This window comes from Oenanthe melanoleuca, chromosome 26 (assembly GCF_029582105.1).
Source record: "Oenanthe melanoleuca isolate GR-GAL-2019-014 chromosome 26, OMel1.0, whole genome shotgun sequence".
Lineage (NCBI taxonomy): Eukaryota > Metazoa > Chordata > Aves > Passeriformes > Muscicapidae > Oenanthe > Oenanthe melanoleuca.
Genome location: NC_079359.1, coordinates 1208961 through 1233476, shown reverse-complemented (window position 1 = coordinate 1233476; position 24516 = coordinate 1208961). Strand labels below are relative to the sequence as shown.

Sequence of the window (24516 nt, the reverse complement as noted above, 5' to 3'; positions counted from 1 at the left end):
GAGTTTTGTTTTGTGCTAAGCAGCAATATTAATTTTTGGAAGGTCTTTTCCTTCCCAATTCAGGATCCTGATTCACTTTCACATCCCCTCTACTTCTGCTTGAAAGCAGCAGCAGATTTATTCCTCAGTAAATTGTTCCACAAAAGTTTGGTGTTTTACCTTATATCCTCCACAAACCAGGAATCACCAGGAAATTTCTGAGGGTGAAGGTCTACCTGGCACCTGGCTGGGAACCTCCTAAAACCATCCCAGGAGACATCTCTGCAGCCTCAGGGCATAAAACACTAAATAAATGTAATATTTTCTGTCCCCACAGCAAGTTCTGGCTCATGACAATCATTATCCTTCCCAGCTGTCCCTTCAGGTATTCAGAGCTGACAGCACAGCAAGGCCACAGGTTAAAATATTTTGGGGGAAAATGAAAACCCCAAGTAATTAACATTGGCAGGAAAATTCTTGTTTCATTTGAATTCCAGAAGTCCCTTCTGCAGCTGCTGTGCTACAGCAGTTAAAGCATGACAAGGGCTATTAGCAAAAACTCTTTTTTCTGTTTGCCAATAAATAAATCCCTTTTTGTGGAAGCCAAACGTGTTCCAGGTCAAATGCTCAGCTGGTGTGAGTCAGTGCAGCTCCAGTGGGACCCTCTGGCAATATCAGGCAATTCTGCATTCAAAATAAAGTCCCTCAGAAAACTTGGTGAACCCCAGAAAATATCTGGTAGGAGAAAAGCTTTTAAGCAACGGATTAGTTCCACGTCTCCACAGCAAACAGTTGGGTTTGACATTCAGGATGTTGGTTTTTATAATTAAAATGAATGGGGAGCTCTGGTGCCAAATTCCACCGGGGAAAGGTTTCCTGGGCGGGGGAGGCTCCTGGGCACCCTCAGCGTGTTCCTACAAGAGAGTCAGGCTGGGCACAGCCCTGCAGCTGCTGCTCCTCCTTCCCTCTGCAGGCAGGGATGTGTTCCCCCTCCATCCTGTTTCTCTGGAGCAGAACAACAGGGAAAAATTGGGAATGTCTTCCCAGAGCAGCTCCAAGCACTCACAGCCACCAGCATCCCCCCTGCCCCACTCCAGCACGTTAAAAACTGGAGTAATTCCTAAATAAGTAAGAGGACAAAAGGTGAAACGTCTTCTTCTTCCTCATCTGACACAGTGATTCAGAGAAACCATAAAAACACCAAGTCCTTCAAGCATTTTTACAAAGAAAAAGATAAAACCCACTCGATTTTCTGGCCAAACTCCCAGAGGTGCAGGGCACTGGGGGCTGGTGGGGTGAAGGTGCCAAGGGCTGGAGCTCAGAGGTAGGAGCACACAGGGAGCTCCCAGGGCATGGAAATCGATGGCTCTGCTGCTCCAGGCACTGTGAATTCCCTGTGCTGGGAACTGGTTTTGCTTCAGCAGCTGCACCTTCACCATGTCCCTCAGACTGGGGGAGTGGGAGCAGCCCCACCCAACCTGCAGGGACAAAACCAAAGAATTTAGGTCCTAAAACCAGGGCTGAATTCTCAACCACTTGGGTTTTGTCTCTTAAAACCCCTGGACATCCTGCTGTACATATTCCCATTGTCCACTTCATTCAGAGCCCCAAGAAAAGGATGCAGAGGAGGAAAATCAGGGGGGGGTTCAGCAGTGGATGCTGGGTTTTGCAGAGATTTTCACACAGAAGGAGAAAGCAGCTGCTTCCCCATGGCAGTGAGCAGCAGTCAGTGCAGAAAGCACAGGGACAAGGCTGGAAAAGGGGGTGAAGAACTGACAGAGAAGTTCATGGCTAAAACAAAAAATAGAAATTCTGCTGCTGCCAGGCCGTGGTGCAAACGTGGGGCAGGTAAAAACCCCACATGAAACACGCCAGGAGTGACTGTGGCTGTCCCAGGGAGCCCCCCAGACCCCCAGCACAGCCCTGGTGGGAGCACAGGACCCTGCCTGGGGCTCCCACTCACCGCTCGATGATGCTGTTGTTGAGCTGGAGATCACAGGAGACCGACCTCAACTGCTCCAGCAGCTCCTGCATCCTGCAGGGGAGATGCACCCTAATTCCTGCATCCTGCAGGGAGATGCACCCTAATTCCTGCATCTTACAGGGAGATCCAGCCCTAATTCCTGCATCCTGCATGGGAGATCCAGCCCTAATTACTGCATTTTACAGGGAGATCCAGCCCTAATTCCTGCATCCTATAGGGGAGATGCACCCTAATTCCTGCATCCTGCAGGGAGATCCAGCCCTAATTCCTGCATGGACACAGCCAGCCCTAATTCCTGCATCCTGCATGGACACAGCCAGCCCTAATTCCTGCATCCTGCAGGGAGATCCAGCCCTAATTCCTGCAGGGAATTCCTCCCACGGGAGCAGCTCCTGCTGAAGGGCTGGGATGTCCCACAGGACACTGAGCAGGGATCACACCCAGCAGGGTCAGAGTTTCCCAGCCCTGCACACACAGAACCCCCTCCCCATCCCGAGGAGGAGCAGCAGGAGGTTCTGCTCCCCCCGAGGAGCTGGGCTGCCCCAGACCCCCTTCCCAGGACTCACCTCAGAGCCATCTCCTGGCCCAGGGGGACGGGGGGAGGCTCGGGGGGAGCTGGGGCCAAATCCCATTTCTCTGGCTGGAGAAGCCTGTCCAGAGCCTGTGGAGGTGGAGGGTCCTGCAGTGCCCACCTGGGGTCCTGCAGTGCCCATCTGGGGTGCTGGCAGTGCCCACCCTGGATTCCTGCAGTGCCCACCCTGGATTCCTGCAGTGCCCATCTGGGGTCCTGGCAGTGCCCACCCTGGATTCCTGCAGTGCCCACCTGGAGTCCTGGCAGTGCCCACCTGGGGTCCTGCAGTGCCCACCCTGGATTCCTGCAGTGCCCACCCTGGAGTCCTGGCAGTGCCCACCCTGGGATCCTGCAGTGCCCACCCTGGATTCCTGGCAGTGCCCACCCTGGGATCCTGCAGTGCCCACCTTGGATTCCTGCAGTGCCCACCCTGGATTCCTGCAGTGCCCATCTGGGGTCCTGGCAGTGCCCACCCTGGATTCCTGCAGTGCCCACCTGGAGTCCTGGCAGTGCCCACCTGGGGTCCTGCAGTGCCCACCCTGGATTCCTGCAGTGCCCACCCTGGAGTCCTGGCAGTGCCCACCCTGGGATCCTGCAGTGCCCACCTTGGATTCCTGCAGTGCCCACCTGGGGTCCTGCAGTGCCCACCTGGAGTCCTGGCAGTGCCCACCCTGGATTCCTGCAGTGCCCACCTGGAGTCCTGGCAGTGCCCACCCTGGATTCCTGCAGTGCCCACCTGGGGTCCTGCAGTGCCCACCCTGGATTCCTGCAGTGCCCACCCTGAGATCCTGCAGTGCCCACCCTGGATTCCTGCAGTGCCCACCCTGGAGTCCTGGCAGTGCCCACCCTGGGGTCCTGCAGTGCCCACCCTGGATTCCTGGCAGTGCCCACCCTGGGATCCTGCAGTGCCCACCCTGGGATCCTGCAGTGCCCACCCTGGGGTCCTGGCAGTGCCCACCCTGGATTCCTGCAGTGCCCACCCTGGGGTCCTGCAGTGCCCACCCTGGATTCCTGCAGTGCCCACCCTGGGGTCCTGCAGTGCCCACCTGGGGTCCTGCAGTGCCCACCCTGAGGTCCTGGCAGTGCCCAGCTGGGGTCCTGCAGTGCCCACCTGGGGTCCTGCAGTGCCCACCTTTGATTCCTGCAGTGCCCACCTGGGGTCCTCCAGTGCCCACCCTGGGATCCTGCAGTGCCCACCTGGATTCCTGCAGTGCCCACCTGGGGTCCTGCAGTGCCCACCTGGAGTCCTGGCAGTGCCCACCCTGGAGTCCTGCAGTGCCCACCCTGGATTCCTGGCAGTGCCCACCCTGGGGTCCTGGCAGTGCCCACCCTGGATTCCTGCAGTGCCCACCCTGGATTCCTGCAGTGCCCACCTGGAGTCCTGGCAGTGCCCACCCTGGATTCCTGGCAGTGCCCACCCTGGGGTCCTGGCAGTGCCCACCCTGGATTCCTGCAGTGCCCACCCTGGATTCCTGCAGTGCCCACCCTGGGGTCCTGCAGTGCCCACCTGGGATCCTGCAGTGCCCACCTGGGGTCCTGCAGTGCCCACCCTGGATTCCTGCAGTGCCCACCCTGGGGTCCTGGCAGTGCCCACCCTGGGGTCCTGCAGTGCCCACCCTGGGGTCCTGGCAGTGCCCACCCTGGATTCCTGCAGTGCCCACCTTGGATTCCTGCAGTGCCCACCTGGGGTCCTGGCAGTGCCCACCCTGGGGTGCTGGCAGTGCCCACCCTGGATTCCTGCAGTGCCCACCCTGGGATCCTGCAGTGCCCACCCTGGAGTCCTGCAGTGCCCACCCTGGATTCCTGCAGTGCCCACCCTGGGGTCCTGGCAGTGCCCACCTGGATTCCTGCAGTGCCCACCCTGGGGTCCTGCAGTGCCCACCCTGGGGTCCTGCAGTGCCCACCTGGAGTCTGGCAGTGCCCACCCTGGGGTCCTGCAGTGCCCACGTGGTGTCCTGCAGTGCCCACCCTGGGGTCCTGCAGTGCCCACCTGGGATCCTGCAGTGCCCACCCTGGATTCCTGCAGTGCCCACCCTGGGGTCCTGCAGTGCCCACCCTGGAGTCCTGGCAGTGCCCACCCTGGAGTCCTGCAGTGCCCACCTGGATTCCTGCAGTGCCCACCTTTGATTCCTGCAGTGCCCACCTGGGGTCCTACAGTGCCCACCCTGGGGTCCTGCAGTGCCCACCCTGGGATCCTGCAGTGCCCACCCTGGAGTCCTGGCAGTGCCCACCTTGGATTCCTGCAGTGCCCACCCTAGAGTCCTGCAGTGCCCACCCTGGAGTCCTGGCAGTGCCCACCCTGGATTCCTGCAGTGCCCACCCTGGATTCCTGCAGTGCCCACCCTGGGATCCTGCAGTGCCCACCTTTGATTCCTGCAGTGCCCACCTTTGATTCCTGCAGTGCCCACCTGGAGTCCTGGCAGTGCCCACCCTGGATTCCTGCAGTGCCCACCCTGAGGTCCTGCAGTGCCCACCCTGGATTCCTGCAGTGCCCACCCTGGATTCCTGCAGTGCCCACCTGGGGTCCTGCAGTGCCCACCCTGGATTCCTGCAGTGCCCACCTTGGATTCCTGCAGTGCCCACCCTGGATTCCTGCAGTGCCCACCCTGGGGTCCTGCAGTGCCCACCTGGAGTCCTGCAGTGCCCACCTGGAGTCCTGCAGTGGCCACCCTGGATTCCTGCAGTGCCCACCCTGGGGTCCTGCAGTGCCAGGGGCTGAGTGTGGGGCTGACCCCAGGGCCAAACACCCACAGAGTCACATCCAGACAAACTAAACAAATAACCCCAGGCCCAGCACATGGACCAGGGGCTGTGCCCCAGCTCAGCAGCCTTGCTGCACTCTGGAGGTGAAGCAGCATTTCCTCCTGTTGCAATTCCCATTTTTTTGGCCTGGCAATCCTTGGGAGCAGCAGTGCCAAAGCTTTCCCCTCTCCCTGCTCACACAGAACAACACCTCCAGCTTGGATCACCCACAACAAACTGCAGCAAGGGGTTTGAAATATCCCAGGTGCTGCTGGGGGCTGTGCTGCAGCCCTGGCACCTACAGCCTGCAGGCACTCCTGGCACTCCATCATCTCCACACTGCAGCTGCTGATGCGGTTGCTGAGCCTCTTCAGGTGCCTCTTTATCTCACAAACTTTCCTGGAAGGAAAAAGTGATGACAAAATTCCCAGTCAGCACTTGGCATTGTTAATTTTTATTTTTTTTTTTAAATGTGTTTTAATTGCACGCTGCTTTCTGCAGATCTGCCTGGATTTAAAATCCTGATGGAAAGTAAATGAGTCACAGCAGTGTTGTAATTGCAGCTGCAGGTTATCCAAACAGCACTGTGAGCTAATTAATTAAAATAATTAGGGAAAGTTGCTTGTAAATGAGGCAGCTCAGGCCCATCACTTCACCCAGCACAGGCTGGGCCTCTTGTTGATGACTGAGCATCTACCCAAAAAATCCTCACACCTAACAGGCACATCAGGAGTTGTATAAAAAAATTTAAAAATGTTTGTTTTGGCTTAAAAAAAAACAAAAGGAAGAATATTTCAGGTGAATGATCCACCTCAAGTCCCCAGAAAAACAACCCCACAAACCCCAGCAGGAAACAAAACAGGACAATTAAAATTGAAGTAACAAGAAATTAAAAATATCCAGCTGTGACTCATGGTGCTTTCTGCATAAGGGCAGGAAAACAGGTATAAAAATACCCCAGGAAAAGATGGAGAGGGTTTTTTTTGGGGGGGAAAACTGGAGAAAAAAACTGGGGAAAAACTGGGAAAAAAATTAGGGAGAAACTGGGGGGAAATTGGGGAAAAATGGGGGAAAACTGGGGAGAAAAATCTGGGTAAAAAATGGGAGAAAAATGGGGAAAAAATGGGAGAAAAATGGGGAAAAAATGGGAAAAAAATGGGCAAAGGCAAGGAGGAGGCAGGGAGAGCACAGGCACAGGGCAGACCCTGCCCTCAGCTCCTGGAGAAATTCTGAGCATCCCAATCAAACTTCCAGCCTAAAAATCCTCTCTACTTTTAAATCCACCCCAGGGCTACTCCCCACCAGAAACAGGACTGGGTCAAAAAATGGGTTTAATTGTGAGATATTCCAGAAATTCCTCCTCCCCCAGCCACACCAGCAGCCCAGGGGAGGCTGCTCCTCTCCAAAAGCATCTTTGCCATGAAAATCCAATTTTTGCACCATCCTGTCCCCACCTGCCACCCCCTCCCTGCTGCCACAGGCACTGGGTTGCTCTCAATTTGCTCTTTGCATTATTCCCCAAGCACTGTTTAATAGAAAATCACTCCCAGCAAGCAGATCTCTCTGTCTCAATTCTGTCCTGATAAAATAACCACTCCCCCCACTCCAGAGCTGCTTGAACTCTAGCTGCAATTTAGGGGCTTTTTAAAAATATAAACTTAAAATAGCAGTGCAGAATAATGGGGGAAAAAAGCCAGTTGGCTCCCGGAGTGTCTGAGGGCCCATCACCCCTCAGTCAGCATTTCCCAAAATCCCCATTTCCATCTCCACCCTGGATCCACAGCAGAGGATCTGGAAGCTGTGATCCCTGGTGGGTTATTGAAGTGCCCTGTCCCAAATCCCTGAGGAGGGATCCCAAATCCCCATCCTGTACCTCATCCTGCTGCTGTGCAGGGCCAGGGCCTCCTGGTACTGCTGGACACAGTCGTTCTGGAAAATGGACAGAACCCTCCTGGCCAGGTTCCCCAAATGCAGCCTAAACCCAGAATAAGAGAGAGAACAGCATTATCTCCTGAAATGTGTGAGCAGAACATCACAGGGGGGCTAAAGCTGCCTCCTGAATGGAGAAAGAGATGCTCAGAAACGAGTTACAGAGAAAACAAACCCTGACTGTGATGGAGAGGGAGGGTTTGGGTTTTTTCCTTGTCCCTGTCACCCCCCAGGGCACTGCTGAGAAATCCCTGCCTTGGAATTTAAGGCAAATGTTCAAGGTTAGACTGAGCATTAAGTCAGACAAAGGAGTGGGAATTTTATTTCCTGCTGTGATAAATTCCCCTGGTTTTGGTGGAAACTGAAAGGAGGATTTTTAAAAGGCACAAGACCCATCAGGCCCTTCACTGCCACTGCAAGTTAAGCAGACAGGGAAGCAGAGGCACCTCCTAAATCAGCATCTCAGGAAATAAATGGCTTCAGACCAAGCCCTGTGTGAGCAAGAGCCTGGGATGGGTTTATCCCTCTTCCAGCACAGGGATGTGACAGGAGCAGCTCCCTGGCCCCATAGCAGAGCTTCTCCCACAGCTCAATCTGAAAGAGTTCATGGCTCCAAACCTCCACTGGGAGAGGAACCAGCACAGGAACCACCTGGCAGCACCAGGGACAATTCATATCCCCCTGGGATATAAATATATAAATATATTTATATATAAATATATATAAATATATATAAATATATATAAATATATATAAATATATATAAATATATATAAATAGATATAAATATATATAAATATATAAATATGTAAATCCCATATATATATATCCTATACATAAATCCTTTGGGGTCCAACCAAACAGCAGCCTGGCCCCAGCAGGGGAGAGTGTGGGACTCACTTGTCCAGCTTGTGGATTTGTTCCTCGTTGTAGCCCAGCCCTGGGGAGGAAAGACAAGGTCACCAGACATTTCCTGCTCCCAGCCCAGGGAATGGGCAGCTTCACAACACACAGGGGTGGCTGAGGGGGATTTTCCTGGCTCAGCCCCTGGGCCTCTGTCAATGCTCTACAAGGTCCCTTCCAGCCCAAACCTGTGGTTCAAGGGCTCATTGCAATAACTGCTAATCCCAGCAAACCAAAATCGTCCCTTTCTCCCTGGGACAGTGCAGGGACATTGTTGCCCCCAGCCCCAGCACTCACTCAGACACGTCCTGGCCTTCTTGAACTGCTTGTAGATCACCTGCATCTTCTGCAGGCAGCACTCGATCTGCTGGATGCTGCAAAGGGACAGGGGCAGGGACAGGGACAGGGACAGGGACAGGGACAGGGGACAGGGACAGGGATGGGACAGGGACAGGGGACAGGGACAGGGTCAGGGACAGGGATGGGACAGGGGACAGGGACAGGGACAGGGACAGGGACTGGGACAGGGACAGGGGACAGGGATGGGGATGGGACAGGGACAGGGGACAGGGGCAGGGGGCAGGGACAGGGATAGGGACAGGGACAGGAGACAGGGACAGGGACAGGGGACAGGGACAGGGTCAGGGACAGGGAGGGGGAAGGGACAGGGGACAGGGGACAGGGGACAGGGGACAGGGGACAGGGATAGCGACAGGGACAGGGACAGGGACAGGGACAGGGGCAGGGGACAGGGTCAGGGACAGGGAAAGGGACAGGGGACAGGGGACAGGGGACATGGATGGGGATGGGACAGGGACAGGGACAGGGAGGGAGATGTGAGGCTCCTTGGGGTGAAATCATCACTTTGGAGTGCAGTGACCACTTTTGGGTGGAATGTACACCCGCTGTGACCCTGCTCCCCATGTCCCTGCACACAGACACAAGCTCATTTCATTCCAAACCCCCTGCCCTGGGCAGGAACACTTCCAATAGATGCACAGAGTGATGACAATAATAATAAAAATAAAAATTAAAATTAAAAAAAAAAAAATAAATAAAATAATAATAATAATAATGATGTTAGGATAAGTGCTCCATCCAGCCCAGGGGCACCAGGGATTCCACCACACACCTTTTGTCTTCATGCACTTGCTGCCTGTCCTTCACCAGCTCAGCCAAAATCCCATCCAGTGCCCCCTGGAAGTCGAAGATGCTGTGGGAGCACTGGGAGAGCTCCTCCTCCACCTGCACAGGAGGGGAAGGTTGGGACCAGCTGCTCCCAGAGCCGGGGGGGCTCCTGGGGCTGGGGATGCTCCTCACCCTCTGCAGCCTTGTCCTCAGCACATCCACCCCAGCTGGGCCCCTGCTGCCTGCAGGAGCAGCCTCGTACCTGAGCAAAGACAGAAAATGAGTTTTCCTGAAGGAGGAAACAATCCAGAGGCAGCTGTCACTGGGGCAGAGGAATCCAGCTCCTGCTGGGGCCCTGGGGGCTGCAGAGGGATTTCCTTGGGCAGAAACTCAGATTTCAGAGCCACGAGGTGCAAAGTGCTGATCTGGTAAAAACTCGCCCTGTTGTGTCCAATTTGTTCCAAAATTGTTGGTTTTGCACCCTCTGGCTTCAGGCCAGCTCGGGGGCTGTGTGTGCCCCTGCAGCTGGCACTGGCCCAGTCAGCAGAATATTGCTGGGTGCTGGAAGGGCTGGAGGAGCCAGAGCAGCCAGCTGCAGCCCTGAGTGCTGCACTCAATGGGAAACATGTGTCCCTGGTTTTATTTTTATTTTTTTTAAAGAAATGGAAATTAAGAGACTTTGCTAAATGGCAAGGAATGAAAGAGCAGCAACCCAGCAGCAAAGAATTTTCCACTACAACAACAACAAAAAAAGCATCAGAAAAGCAAAATATCAGTGGGTAGCTTGAGATAAACTGAGCTCAGCTTGGCCCTGGGTAGCTGGGGAAGGGGAAGGTTGAGGGCAGCCCAGGGTTTCTCCATAATTCAGTGCAGACTCTTGCAGGGAAATGGGGGCTCTCCCCGTGGATGGAGGGATGTTGGATCCCTGGGAATGCAGCCCAGCTCTGCAGGTTTGCTGGGGATGGGGTTGGTGACCCCATGGGGTCCTGGAGCTGGTGCCTCCTGCTCTTTATTTTATCCCAACTCCATTTTCCTTTCCCTGGAGCTGGTGCCCTCCTGCTCTTTATTTTATCCCAACTCCATTTTCCTTTCCCTGTAGCTGGTGCCTCCTGCTCTTTATTTTATCCCAACTCCATTTTCCTTTCCCTGTAGCTGGTGCCTCCTGCTCTTTATTTTATCCCAACTCCATTTTCCTTTCCTGGAGCTGGTGCCCTCCTGCTCTTTATTTTATCCCAACTCCATTTTCCTTTCCCTGTAGCTGGTGCCTCCTGCTCTTTATTTTATCCCAACTCCATTTTCCTTTCCTGGAGCTGGTGCCATCCTGCTCTTTATTTTATCCCAACTCCATTTTCCTTTCCTGGAGCTGGTTGCAGCCCTGGCTCCTTCCTGCCCAAGGGCTGTAAGAGTCAGAAAAGCCCAGAGCAGAGCCAGAGTCAGGACTAACTCTGGGCCCCTGGGAAACCAAGACTGATCAGTAAAAACTGAAGCAAAGAGGGGAAATGAGCCACTCTGGCTGTTTCTCCACAGGGTGAAAAAGCCTCCTACCTCCCTTATTCCTGGAATTCTCCTTATTCCTGATTATCCAGGCACCTCTGAGAGCCCCACATCTCACCAGGCACAGCCCAGAGCCCGCAGAGCCACTTACAGCAGGTGTGTCCTGCCCTGGGTGAGCTGCAGGCAGGCGAGCACGGAGTGAGCCCCCCTCCTCTGCTCCAGAATCCTGGAGCACTCTGTCCTCAGGTTCCCTCTGCCAGGAGAGAAAACAGCAGCTGCAGCCACAGAGCCAGCCAGCTGTGGGCAAGGGCTGGGATGGAGCTGGGGGCTGCATGGACCTGAAACTGGCTGTGGCTGCTGCTTTTGGGGTTTTCTCTCACCCTCTGCTCACTGACCTGTCCCAACAGGAGCAGTGAAACTCATCATGGAATCATGGAATGGTTTGGGTTGGTAGGGACATTAAAGCTCATTTCATTCCAAACCCCCTGCCCTGGGCAGGAACACTTCCAACAGACGCTCACAGGGATGGCAATACTAATACTAATACTAATACTAATACTAATACTAATACTAATACTAATACTAATACTAATACTAATACTAATACTAATACTAATACTAACAATAATACTTCCAATAGATGCACATATTGATGATGATTATGATAATGACAATAAATAATAAATATTATAACAATGATAATAATAATAATAATAACAATAATAACAATAACACTTCAAATAGATGCACACAGTGATTATGAAGATGATTATGATGATCATGATGATAATAGCAAGGATACAAATAATTCTCTTCTCCTCAGCCTCTCCTAAACTGAAAGAAGTGACCCAAAAGGAAAAAAAGAGGACAGGACCATAACACTAATACTAATACTAATATTAATAATAATATTGATAATAATATTAATAATAATATTGATAATAATACTAATAATAATAATAAATAATTCTCTTTTCCTGAGCCTCTCCTGAACGGACATCAGCCAGTGCAGACCTGAACAGCAGCACTCACATCAGCCAGTGCAGGCACTGAACAGCAGCACTCACATCAGCCAGTGCAGCCCTGAACAGCAGCACTCACATCAGCCAGTGCAGGCACTGAACAGCAGCACTCACATCAGCCAGAGCAGGGTGTGAACAGCAGCACTCACATCAGCCAGTGCAGGTGTGAACAGCAGCACTCACATCAGCCAGTGCAGGTGTGAACAGCAGCACTCACATCAGCCAGTGCAGGCCCCTGGCCAGCAGCTCCCGGCCCCTGCGCAGCCTCTGCCCCAGGCGCAGCGTCTGGTGAGCAGCACCCACGGCACTCTGCAAGGGAAAGGGCACTGCCAGCTCTGAGCCATGCCCAGGACACTGCCAGCTCTGAGCCATGCCCAGGGCACTGCCAGCTCTGAGCCAGGCCCAGGGCACTGCCAGCTCTGTGCCAGGTCCAGGGCACTGCCAGCTCCTGCCAGGGCACTGCCAGCTCTGAGCCAGGCCCAGGGCACTGCCAGCTCTGAGCCAGGCCCAGGTCACTGCCAGCTCCTGCCAGGGCACTGCCAGCTCTGAGCCAGGCAAAGGGCACTGCCAGCTCTGTGCCAGGCCCAGGTCAGTGCCAGCTCTGAGCCAGGCAAAGGGCACTGCCAGCTCCTGCCAGGGGCTGCCCTGTTCCCACACCCACCTTGGCTGCGCTGCAATCGGCCACCACATCCACCCTGGGCACCAGCTTGGGGAACTCCAGCGCCGCTGCAAAGACAGGCAGGCTCGGGTGTTGTGTCCCAGTGGGCACCAGACAAACCCTGGGGCCTCTCAGGATTTCAGCCTCAGTGGTGCAGGCTCAGGGCAGCCCTCCCAGGTATTTTAGGAGCATGGATGAGGGCAGGAATTCCCTGCAAAGCCCAGTGTGGCACGTGGCTGTGGAGGAGCAGCTCATGGCAGGGGAAAACTGACCCTGAAATCCTCTAATCCTGCTCCAGGGACCAGAAACACAACTGGGAACTGGCATCAGGACTGGGAACTGGCATCAGGACTGGGAACTGGCATCAGGACTGGGAAGTGGCACTGGGAATCAATAATCGCTGCTGGGAATGGGGACTGGCAGTGGGAAAAGCGACCAGTCTGGTGAACTGGGAACCCTGCTGGGAACTGGGATCTAGGTGAAACGGATCATGTAGGAAATGGGCCATCACCCAGCTGGGAAATGGGAAATCTCTCAGATAAGAACTGGGATAAATCCCCCAGAACAGCCCCTCTGCCACAGCCCCCAGCAGCCACACTCACGGTCTCTGTACTGGACCCCCACCACGTCCTCGGGCTGCTCTGAGGTGCTCAGCAAAGTCAGGGGGCTGCTCTCTGTGGTTTTGCAGAAATTATGAGCTTGTAGATTGGGATCCAGCTCGTACAGGTGTCCTTCAAAGAAATATTCTTGATGGTGAGGGACAATATTTGTCTGTTTGAAGACGGCATCTAAAAACTTGGTGGTACTGAAATGGAGAAAGAAGTGAAAGGATGGGGATAAGCAGTGGGGTGAGCACACAGATTTCCATCCCTTTAGCAGCCTGCTGCCCTCAAAACACCAAAATGTTGGTATTTTCTCTTAGCAAAGTATCAGACAAGGTCAGCAGAGCCCCTTGGAGCTCTTGGTGTGCCCAAAGCTCCATTAGTGCACCCCCAGCAAAGGCTGATTTGAGCCTGGTGTGTTTTAACCTGGTTTGGGAGCAGTGCAAAGGGAATGGGGCTGCCCCAGGTTCCCCTGTTAAAGTGAGAGGCTGAGGCTTCTGAGCTCCATCCCCAAATTTCCATCACCTGCAACAGAATTCTGGGTGCTCCCCAAAATCATTACCAGGAACAGAGCTCTGGGTGCTCCCCAAAATCATCACCTGAAACAGAGCTCTGGGTGCTTCCCAAAAATCATCACCAGGAACAGAGCTCTGGGTGCTCCCCAAAAACCATCACCAGGAACAGAGCTCTGGGTGCTCCCCAAAACCATCACCAGGAACAGAGCTCTGGGTGCTCCCCAAAAACCATCACCAGGAACAGAGCTCTGGGTGCTCCCCAAAATCATTACCAGGAACAGAGCTCTGGGTGCTCCCCAAAAACCATCACCAGGAACAGAGCTCTGGGTGCTCCCCAAAACCATCACCAGGAACAGAGCTCTGGGTGCTCCCCAAAAACCATCACCAGGAACAGAGCTCTGGGTGCTTCCCAAAAACCATCACCAGGAACAGAGCTCTGGGTGCTCCCCAAAACCATCCCCTGCAGCAAAGGGAGCTCTGAGCCAGCCTCACGTGTTGTAGGAGTGGATGTAGATGCGGTGGGAGGACGCCTGCTGCAGGGAGAACACGTCCACCACCATCCTGTGCAAAATGTCGTTGGTTCCTGCAAAAAACTGGTCGAATCCCCAGCACTTCTCCTGATCCACCTCCAGGATATTGGCCAAGATGGGGATCAGCTGGTCCTTCAGCCCCCTGCAGCAGCAAGAGAAGAAGTTTGCAAACACTGCCCTGCCCTGCAGCCCCTTTTCCTGTCTGGAAAGCAAAGATCTGGCCTGAAAGCTGTGACACCTGGAGAGGAGAAGTTTCTGTGCCCCATTAACCCCTCCTGTGCCGCCTGAGGACGAGAGCTCCGCCCCGGAGGGGACACTCACACAGAGAGGCGGCAGGTGATGGGCAGCTCGTAGCTCCACTCGATGTTCCCGTTCTCCTGCCTCTGGATCCCTGCAATGGCCCCAGGAGGCTTCTCCGTGGTGATTTTGTACCTGTGGGAAGGAACTGCTGGCTGCTGACTCGAGCCAAGCGAGCTCTGTTTGGGCACTGGGGTGGAGGGAGAGGGCAGAGCATGGATGTGCTGGGAAAGACACGATTCACTGAGGGAAAACTGAGGGGAAATACTGCAAGGAACTGTCAAGAGAGCATCAACCCTACCTCCCCTTCCAGCTGTTTAGCCAGGAGATCATGGGAATGCATTTTATAGAATTGTCTGGGCTGGAAGGGACCTTAAAGATCGTGTGGTTCCAACCCCCTGCTACAGGCAGGGATGCCACCCATGCTCAGTGCCCCATGCAAGCATCCCATTTGGAGGGGGAACACGGCAAACAGCACAGGGATTCTTCTTCTGGCCAGCAGCCAGCCCCACCTACATGATCTCCTTGTTCCTGCGGGGCCCCCCGAAGGGCAGGAAGGGGAGGCTGCCGGTGGCAGCGTGGTAGAAGGTGACCCCGATGCTCCAGAGGTCCACGGTGACCCCAAACACTTTCTGCTGGGGCTTGCGCAGCACGGCTCGCTCGTACACGTCGGGGTGCTGTGGGGCAGGACAGGCACGTGGGTGCTCCCCAAAAACCAGCACAGACATGCAATGGAGCTCTGGGTGCTCCCCAAAAACCAGCACAGACATGCAATGGAGCTCTGGGTGCTCCCCAAAAACCAGCACGTGCAATGGAGCTCTGGGTGCTCCCCAACAATCAGCACGTGCAATTGAGCTCTGGGTGCTCCCCAAAAACCAGCACAAACATGCAATGGAGCTTTGGGTGCTTCCCAAAAACCATCACATGGAATGGAGGTCTGGGTGCTCCCCAAAAACCAGCACAAACATGGAATGGAGCTCTGGGTGCTCCCCAAAAATCATCCCCTGGAACAGAGGTCTGGGTGCTCCCCAAAAGTCATGTTCTGGAATTGAGCTCTGGGTGCTCCCCAAAACCATCCCCTAGAACAGAGCTCCGAATCCTCCCCAAAACCGCTCCCCTGCAGCCCTGCCGGAAAGCACCGAGCCCCTCCCCTTCCCAAACACGGACCGGCCTCTCCAGTCCCCCCCGGTCACACCGAGGGACAGGGCCCAGCCCCCCCAGGTTCCCCATCCCTGCTCACCAGGTACTCCTCTGTCCCATAGACAGACACAAACTTCTCATGGTCCTCCAGCTCCCGTGCGGCCCCGAAATCCGTCAGTTTGTAGATGCTCTGCCCGTCCTCCCCCACCAGCCGCATGATGTTGCCGGGTTTGATGTCCCTGTGCACCACGCCGTTCTCTCGCAGGTGGTTCATCCCTGCCACTGGGGGAAGCAAATTCCTCTGTGGGGCTGGGGCACTGGGCTTCAATTTAGGAACAGTTTGAATTTAAGAACGAGAAAAGGGCTGGGGAGGGGATGAGTCCCACGGTGGCTGCACTTAGATGGGGTTGGGGGGATGGAGAGATGAGGACATGGCGCAGCTCGTTGTCACAGCAGCTTCCCAGAGCAAGGAGAAACCCCCAGAGCACAAAGCCCAGCCCCACCCTGCTCAGGGTGCAGTTCCAGACCCCTCACCGCACTGCCCAGGGCTGGAGGGTCTCAGTGCCGGACCCCACACTCACCCACGCACTGCAGCACGATGAGGAACTCGGACTCAGCCAGGCCAAAGGCGTTGGCTGGGTCTTCCAGCACGCTCAGCAGGCTGCCGCTGGAGCAATACTCCATCACCAGCACCTTCTGCTTGCTGCTGCCCTGCGGTAGGAGACGCCAGCAGGGCTCAGCCAGCCCCGTGTCCCCCAGGCAGGCAGGACCGGCTCCCCTGCCCCGCCTGCTGAGCCCCAGGCTTCCCCAGAGGGGCTCCCACTCACTGTCTCCTCCACGGCAAATAATTTGACGATGTTTTTGTGATTCAGCTTCCGCAGCATCTCGAACTCTCTCATCTGCACCTCCTGCGGCCGCAGGTAGCTGGCATTGTTAAAGACCTTCACGGCAACCAGCTCCCCCGATTTCTGGGGAAAGGGGAGAAAGAGGGAAAGGAAACACGCGGTGATGTCGCTCACGCGTGAAGCAGCTGCCGGAGCTCAGTGCCGGCTCGCACACCCCGCTCGGGATGTAAATGCTGCCGCCGCAGCGGCTCCGCTCCGCTGCGCACACGAACCGCCGCCGTTCCTGCCCTGCAGCCCGTGCTGAGCGGGGCTGTGTTTACCCGGCCCCACACACAGCTCCCGTCCGGATGCCGGGCTGGCAGCTCCGCAGGGATGGGGATGTTCCCAGAGCTCCCGCGGTTTGCTCAACAAACTTCAAAGGCTGCTGGGGAGGAGGGCCCGCTCCAAGCCTGGCGAGTGTTTGCATGAAGTATGCAAATGGCCGGGGATGGGGTTTTCAAAAGCTCTGGGCATTCCCCGGGAAGCAGCTCCTTCCCCCCGCGCCGCTCGGGAAGGCGGCGAGCAGCACCCGGCTGTGAGCGCCCCAAAAACCGCCCCGGACCCGCAGAGCAGGGGAAGGAGCCCCATGGAAAATGAAAATAAAACCCAAAGCAGCGCCCGAGCTGCTGCCCTGGCGAGGATCTCCCGGCAGGGCGAGAGGAGCGGAGCTGGGGCAGGAGGGATGGGGGCACCGGGGCTCTGCAGTTTTGGGGTCCTGCCCACCCCAGCTGCCCCCGCTCACCTTGTTGCGAGCTTTGTAGACAGAGGCCGTGGCCCCCTGGCCCAGCAGGTCCTCGGTGCTCCACAGGTAGTTGGGGGTGCTCTGCATGGCCGGGGGGAGCGCGGGGCTCAGCCCGGGGTGCGCTGCCCAGCGAGCGCAGCCTTCAGAGCTCCGAGCCCAGGGAACCCTCCCGGGGGCCAAGGGCACGGACCGAACCCCCCGAGCACGGAGGGAGCCCCGGAAACACGGACCGAGCCCCCCGAGCACGGACCGAGCCCCTCGAGCACGGAGCGAGCCCTGGAGCACGGAGCGAGCCCTGGGAACACGGACCGAGCCCTGGGAACACGGACCGAGCTCCGAGCACAGACCGAGCCCTGGAGCACGGACCGAGCCCTGGAGCACGGACCGAGCCCTGGAGCACGGACCGAGCCCCGGGAACACGGACCGAGCCCTGGGAACACGGACCGAGCCCCCCGAGCACAGACCGAGCCCCGAGCACGGACCGAGCCCTGGAGCACGGACCGAGCCCTGGAGCACGGACCGAGCCCCGGGAACACGGACCGAGCCCTGGGAGCACGGACCGAGCCCTGGAGCACGGACCGAGCCCCGGGAACACGGACCGAGCCCTGGGAACACGGACCGAGCCCTGGGAGCACGGACCGAGCCCCGAGCACAGACCGAGCCCCCCGAGCACGGACCGAGCCCCGGGAACACGGACCGAGCCCCCCGAGCACGGACCGAGCCCTGGGAACACGGACCGAGCCCCGGGAACACGGACCGAGCCCCCCGAGCACGGACCGAGCCCCGGGAACACGGACCGAGCCCTGGGAACACGGACCGAGCCCCCCGAGCACGGACCAGCCCCCCGAACACGGAGCGAGCCCTGGGAACACGGACCGAGCCCTGGGAACACGGACCGAGCCCCGGGAACACGGACCGAGCCCCCCGAACACGGAGCGAGCCCCCAGCGCCGCCAGGACCCGCCCGGCCCGGACCTGCCGGGGCTGGCAACAAAGCCGTGCCAAATGCCAGAGCTCGGCACCTCCCCGGGCCGGGAACTGAAACCCGCGGGTTGCAAAACCCGCCCGGCGAGCAGCGGCCACGCTGCAGGAGGAGGAAATGCTGCAGCTTCCTGCTCGAGAAAAAACTTCCCGGCCCCAGAGCCCATCCCCGGGCTCGCCGCCGCTGCTCCGGACCGGCCCCGGTGGGCGGTGAACGTGCTGAGCCCGGGGATTTGGGCAGCAGAGCTGGGTCAGGATCGTGCCCAGGGTCGGTGTCCAGCCCTTGTTACCTGTGCCAGCACAGGGTCAGTGCTCGGACCCTGGCACGGACACGGCAGCGCCTGGCAAGGCTGGCACGGAGCTGTGCGGGTCCCTGGCGGGGTGGGACAGGGTAGGATGGGGTACAGGTGACATGCAGGGTGCAGAGCAGGATACGAGATGCAGGATGGGATGGGATACAGGTGACATTCAGGGTGCAGAGCAGGATACGAGATGCAGGATGGGTTGCAGGATGCAGAGGAGGGTGCAGGGTGAGGTGTGGGACACTGGGATGTGGGATGGGATGCAGGATGCAGAGCAGGATGTGGGATGCAGGATGGGATGGGATGCAGGATGCACGGTGGAATGTGTAATGTGGGACAGGGTGGGATGTGGGACAGGGTGGGATGTGGATTGCAGGTGACATTCAGGATGCAGAGCAGGATGTGGGATGCAGGATGGGATTCAGGATGCAGAAGAGGGTACAGGGTGAGGTGTAGGACAGTGTGGGTGTGGGATACAGGTGACATGCAGGATGCAGAGCAGGATATGGGATGCAGGATAGGATGGGATTACAGGATGCAGGGATGGAATATGTAATGTGGGACAGGGTAGGATGTAGGATGTGGGATTCAGGATGGGATTCAGGGCACTCTGCTGCCTGCACAGGGCAGAGTGAGGCTGCTCCTGCCCCTGTGACCAGCTAAGCACCAGGGCCCCACTATCAGGAATTATTCCAGGCTGGTGTGGATGTGTCTAAAACCTCCAAAGGTCTGAGAGTTCATCAACGTGTGGGGGATCCAAACATGGACACCACCCCACCAGCCTGCACACTAACTCCACCCCTAATTAGTTCCTTAATTCCTGCTGAGCTTCATTTTCCCAGCCACGGGTGAGGTGCCTGGAGAAGCCTCTGGAGGGCTGAGGGAGGGACAGCCTGGCCCCTCCCTGGGGCTATCCAGGGATGCCCGGGCTGGGAAGAGTCTCAGTGACATCCGTTTAACCACACGAAACCTAAACTCACTTTGATTGAAGTCATTCTGCTGCAGCTCAGCTGACAGGAAGAGAAAGGGCCAGGGTGACTTCTTGAAATCGAGTCTAGTTTTATTTTCTGTGCCTGTGCTGGCTGTGTCCTTAAAACAGGAGCATCACTCTGTCCCCACACTGCTGCCAAGCCCATGGCTGGGAACTCACCCCCCATACCTGCCTGGCTTCTTCCAGCCCCCTTATCCTTTCTTCTGCTATAATTTTAGAATTCCCAGCTCATTTCCTCTCCCTGGTTGCCCCATCAGGAGGTTTTTCCTCACAGCTGACTCCTCAATCCCATCTGAACCCCAGGATTGGATGTGGCCACAGAGGATAAGCCCTGGTGTGGTGGGAGAGAGCATCTGGGAGAGAAAAAACCCAGCCCTGAAAGCGATTTGTGACAAGAATTAATTGTTCCAGCTGGTGGCAGCAAAGCCCGAAGAATGAAGGACAAGCACGAGCTCTGTGTGCAGAAAAGCTGAGAATCCCACGAGCCCAGTGGTGTCCCCACGATGTCACTGTGCCAAACCTGAGAGCTGAACCCTCCCAGCACTCAGCACGGTGGTGTTTTGTTAAAAATGGGATAATGGGGTTTGTGAGGGAGGGTCAGACCCACCTGTGATTTCATGGGGGTTTAAGAGATAATCACAGCATCTTCTGTTGGGCAGTGACCAAGGGAAGATCAACAATCCATTGCTATCTGTGCCACCCCATTGCTCTCTGACTCCTAGTTCATGTTTTAAAAACAAAAAGCCTCCACCAGGGTGCCCAGCTGGTGCCACAGGGGCTGCTGTGATTTTGGAGTCAAAGCTTCCAGCTGTGCCCTACAGATGTGGGACAGGGAGCACAGGGATGCTCACCCCAGGGACAGGGGGGCAAAATGCCTCAGTTAAACATCAAACCTCACTGGAAGTAATTCCTTTGAATTTAAGAAAAGCCAAAATGACAAAGCCCTGCCATGTTCCCCCTCCACACTCTGAAAAAGGTCAATGGAAAAAAGAGATGGGGAAAAGCTGGTAATGATAATAATAATGATCCAATCCTTAATCTCAATCTTAAATCCTCTTTCCTGAGACAGTTGGGGGCCCATCCTCTGCAGGAAAATGATGAAGATTAAGCATTTTTAAATCAGGTCACTGCCAGGGAGTGTTTGCCCTGGGGAATCCTGGTGCGTGCGAGCCCAGGGTGGGGGAACACGGAATCTGTGGGGTCACAGAAAGAATGGTTTGGGTTGGAAAAGGGGTTTAGTCTCATTCCATGGCACCTTCCACTATCCCAGGCTGCTCCAGCCTGGCCTGGGACACTGCCAGGGACCCAGGGCAGCCCCAGCTCATCTGGGCACCTGTGCCAAGGGCTGCCACCCTCCCAGGGAACAATTCCTGCCCAAAATCCCATCCAGCCCTGCTCTCCACATCCGTGGTGTGCCCCTTCTCTCTGTGCCTGCCCTGCTGCCATCAGTGTCCCCGTGCCCAGGATGGCACCGTGAGCTCCTGCAGGTCCTTCCTCACCCACTCACCAGCCCCTCCAACAATTCCTGAGCTCCCAGAGGCCCCCAGGCCATGCTCCCCCTCTGTCCCTCTCAAACCCAGCACATCACACACCAGCACCCTCAGGTCAGTGTTTCCACCATACCCAAAACATTTATTTCTCCAAAACTATTGCTAATGACAATGGATACATTTTGTTGCCCCAGTATGGATTCAACACTTCCAACACATCGACTCCTAATACTGTACAATACTGTACCAAAAGGGGGGAAAAACAAAACCAAAAAGGCTGTACCTCCATATTGTACAGAGTTCTATGTACAAAGTACAATTTTACACAGTTTTATATATACACCATATATATATTGGTGTAGAAGACATGGAACAGTGGAAACTTGTTTTAGCAAGAACATTCCATCCCACCATGAAACAACTGCTGCTGACAACCCCAGGTTCAGACAGAAAACCACAATTCCTACACTCTGAAACCCAAATTTCCTGCCTTGCAGCAGGACCTGGGAAACCAGAGCTGGATTTCAGCAATTGCCCTGTTTGAGCTACATCGAGCTGGGCTGAGAAGCTGCTGCTCCCAAGTATTGCTGCTGCAGTTTGGCACCTCACGAGTCCAAGCCCTGGGTTTGGGCTGTTCTCACATCTGGAGGAAAGGCTGGTGAAGTCCAGGAGTGAAGTTATACAGTGCCTCAGAAGGATGGGCCCACCCACAATTCCCACTGCAAACTGAGTGTTCACCTGTGTGAAGCTTGGCACATCAAGTATTAGCACAGCAGGAAGGTTTCTGCCCTCTCTCCACCTTCACCTCCTTTTGGCCCATCACTGAAAAACACTTTCAGCCCAAACTACCTTAGAGGAAGCACAAAATTTAACAGGGAAAAAAAAAAAAAACAAACAAACAACAAAACCCTTACATTTTCCAGGCCTTGAACTGCTGTTTTGGCATCTCTAGAGCCACCAAAATGGATGTTTGCTGCTAGAACTGAGCCTGGAACAGAATCCAGCTGTTTTCTGGTGGGCAGAACCAGTTGTGCGTGACACAGCCGGGGCAGGCACCAGGCAGAGGGTCAAGTATTTCTGCTTTTATTTCTTATTTTCAAGTACCAGGTTGTCACACAGACACAGAGACACAGAGAGCTGATGTGGGAAGAGCTCAAACCCCAAAGTTCAGTCCCTGAAGTGCTTGGTGCTCCTCAGAGCTGGGAGTGTCCCTGGGGAAGGACGTTCCCCCCTTTCCACCTCCTGTGCCACAGCCCACTCCAGGAACAGCTCTGTGTCCCCAGCTGGGTTTGTGGGGCATCAGCCAAGGCCAGAAAAGCCCAAAAAAAGGGCTGGTTATTTTAATGAAAGCTAAAAATCTCAAAATAAATAAATCCCTGGCTTGTTAAACTCAATTTTCTGTTCTGATGCACAAGTGATGGAAGTGCTCTGTTCTCCTGTGGTTTTGGAGTTTTTGGAGCAGTTTTTGGAGCATTCCCTGCCCTGTGGCTCACAGTGAGTTCAGTGTGTTTGTACTCTGGGGCACAGGGGCTCCTCCTTCCCCCCCCTCCCACCTGATGGGGATGTGCTGGACAAGGGGCTGAGCTCAGCCTCCCGTGGAACCCACCCAGCTGTCCCCAGGGGGATTTCTGGGACATGTTTCCATCATTCTGATCCCTCACTGACAGCAGCACTCCTGCAGTGTCCCCTCCACACCAAGGGAGGGTTCCAGTCTCCCAGTCCACGTCCCCAGGAAGGATCTGAAGTGCTGAGAACCAGAGATGACATTTTTTCCAGAAGAACATCACCCAAATCTCCATAAATCCCCAAACCTACAGCATGCTCCACTGAATGTGAGGTTTTTGACACAGAGAAGAAGAGAAATAAGGCAGCAAACTCCACCTGCAGTGAACTTCTCCTGTCCCAGTATTGCTGGAGCTCTTCCCAGTTCAAGGTGGGGAACTACAACAGATGGGATTTCTTGCCAAGCTGAAGTGTTTTGATTCAGTAAATAAATTTATGAGAACTTGGTTATCTTAACCTACTTGTGTGCAAGAATGATCTTGCCTTAAAAAAGAAAAAAAAATTAAAAAGAAAAAAAAAAAATCAACAAAAACTCCCAAAACCCAACACATGAGGTATTCAGCACAGGAAACCCAAAGACTCCTTTTGAACAGGTATCAAAATACAGACATATACAACAACTTTTTTTTTTTTTTTTTTTTTTTTTTGTTCTGCTGTCACAGTGCACTCTAATTATTTACTCATTTTCATTGCAATAAAATACCCAGCACAGATAAAGTGAGAGGGTTTGATCGTGTCCCACTGCTCAGACATGAAGGACAAATTTACAATTCATAAACTTTGGATGACCTCAGAGAGGCAGAAATTAAGCAATGGTTAAAGCACACTGCTCCATTCCCAACTAGGGAAACAACCCAGAAAAGGTCTGAGCTTCAGAAACCATTCAGATTGATCACCTAAAACTGTGTTTCATTCTAAAAGTTTTGTTTTTTTTTTTTTTTGTTTTTTTTTTTGCTTTGGATTATTTCAATCCAACACCTGATGAACAAGGTTCATACAAAGCACTATCCAACAGACAGACATAATTCCAGTTATCAAACACTTCTTTTGTCTTTATATTTGACACAGACCTTACAGGAAAAGTCATGAAAAGAGGATTTCTGTGGAAGAGCTAAAATATTTTCAGGATATGAAGATGTGGAGTGACCTTGGTACCTCCCCAAGCCAACCACTGTCCACTCCTGGTTCTGCAGAGAGGAAACATTTCCAGTTCCTCCTTCCCACCTTCCCAGCAGTGGCTGCTCACAGAACACTTGTGCCAAAATCCTCTCAGCCTTGTGAGGAGGACAAGCTGAAAATCTCCTTTTTTTTGCCATTACTTTGTGATTTTCTTGTTTCATCCCCCCAGTGTGTGAGAAGAGGAAGGACGAGCTCCATCCTGTCCTATTGCTTGTGTCAATCACAGTGCACACCAGAATTCCAGTTGAGTTGCTCCATATCCAGGTGATCCTGCCAAGCACCAGCAGGATTGTCCCAGAGCTGTGGATGCTAGAGAAGCACAGTAATAATTCAGATACAGACAGTTGCTGTTACAGTAACCTGAAGTCTTTTTTTTTTTTGATTTTTTTTTTTTTTGTTTCCATCTCATTCCACCCTTCAGACCTTGAAGCTGGAGAAGAGCAGCTCCTCCAATGTGTTGTGCGTGGCTGAACACTTGATTCTGAGGAATATTGAATGCTAGGCATAAAAATATAGAAAGAAAATAAGGCATTAAAATGAGGCAAATTCAATTTACAGAGATCCTGCTCTTGACACAGATAACTTTGGTCATTTGAGACCAACAAATAAAAAAAACAAAGAGGAAGGAAATTAAAAAAAAACCCAAAAATTCTTACTAAAAAGGAAATGCCAGAAAGTTCTGCCTGAGCAAAAAATCACAAGTTTAATAATTCTATTTATGTTTTTTTGTTTCCCCAAAAGAACAAGTGGTTCCTTGGTGGTGGAAGTCCATCAGAACCTGAGAGGAGGTGGCTGGTGGCAGCTGCTGAGGCAGGACAGTGACACTCGTACCGTGGGGTCCCAGCTCCTGGCAGCCCAGCAGGGAGGAAACGAGGAGTGTTCTCACCAAAA

General features: G+C 54.5%; 1 protein-coding gene across 1 annotated transcript; it reads right to left on the bottom strand.

Annotated features, from left to right (window-relative positions):
* Window positions 1–1123: 1123 nt before the first annotated feature.
* IKBKE (inhibitor of nuclear factor kappa B kinase subunit epsilon) lies at window positions 1124–18106 on the bottom strand. Its single transcript, XM_056511135.1, has 20 exons — window positions 17121–18106; window positions 16322–16462; window positions 16076–16205; window positions 15595–15776; window positions 14871–15031; window positions 14379–14489; window positions 14020–14199; window positions 13013–13215; window positions 12414–12478; window positions 11970–12061; window positions 10882–10983; window positions 9429–9498; window positions 9241–9353; window positions 8406–8482; window positions 8106–8145; window positions 7150–7251; window positions 5579–5675; window positions 2530–2624; window positions 1943–2014; window positions 1124–1457 (listed from the first exon to the last, which is right to left on the bottom strand). The coding sequence occupies exons 1-20, from the start codon at window positions 17205–17207 to the stop codon at window positions 1424–1426; spliced, it is 2154 nt and encodes a 717-aa protein (XP_056367110.1). The 5' UTR covers window positions 17208–18106; the 3' UTR covers window positions 1124–1423.
* Window positions 18107–24516: the final 6410 nt, after the last annotated feature.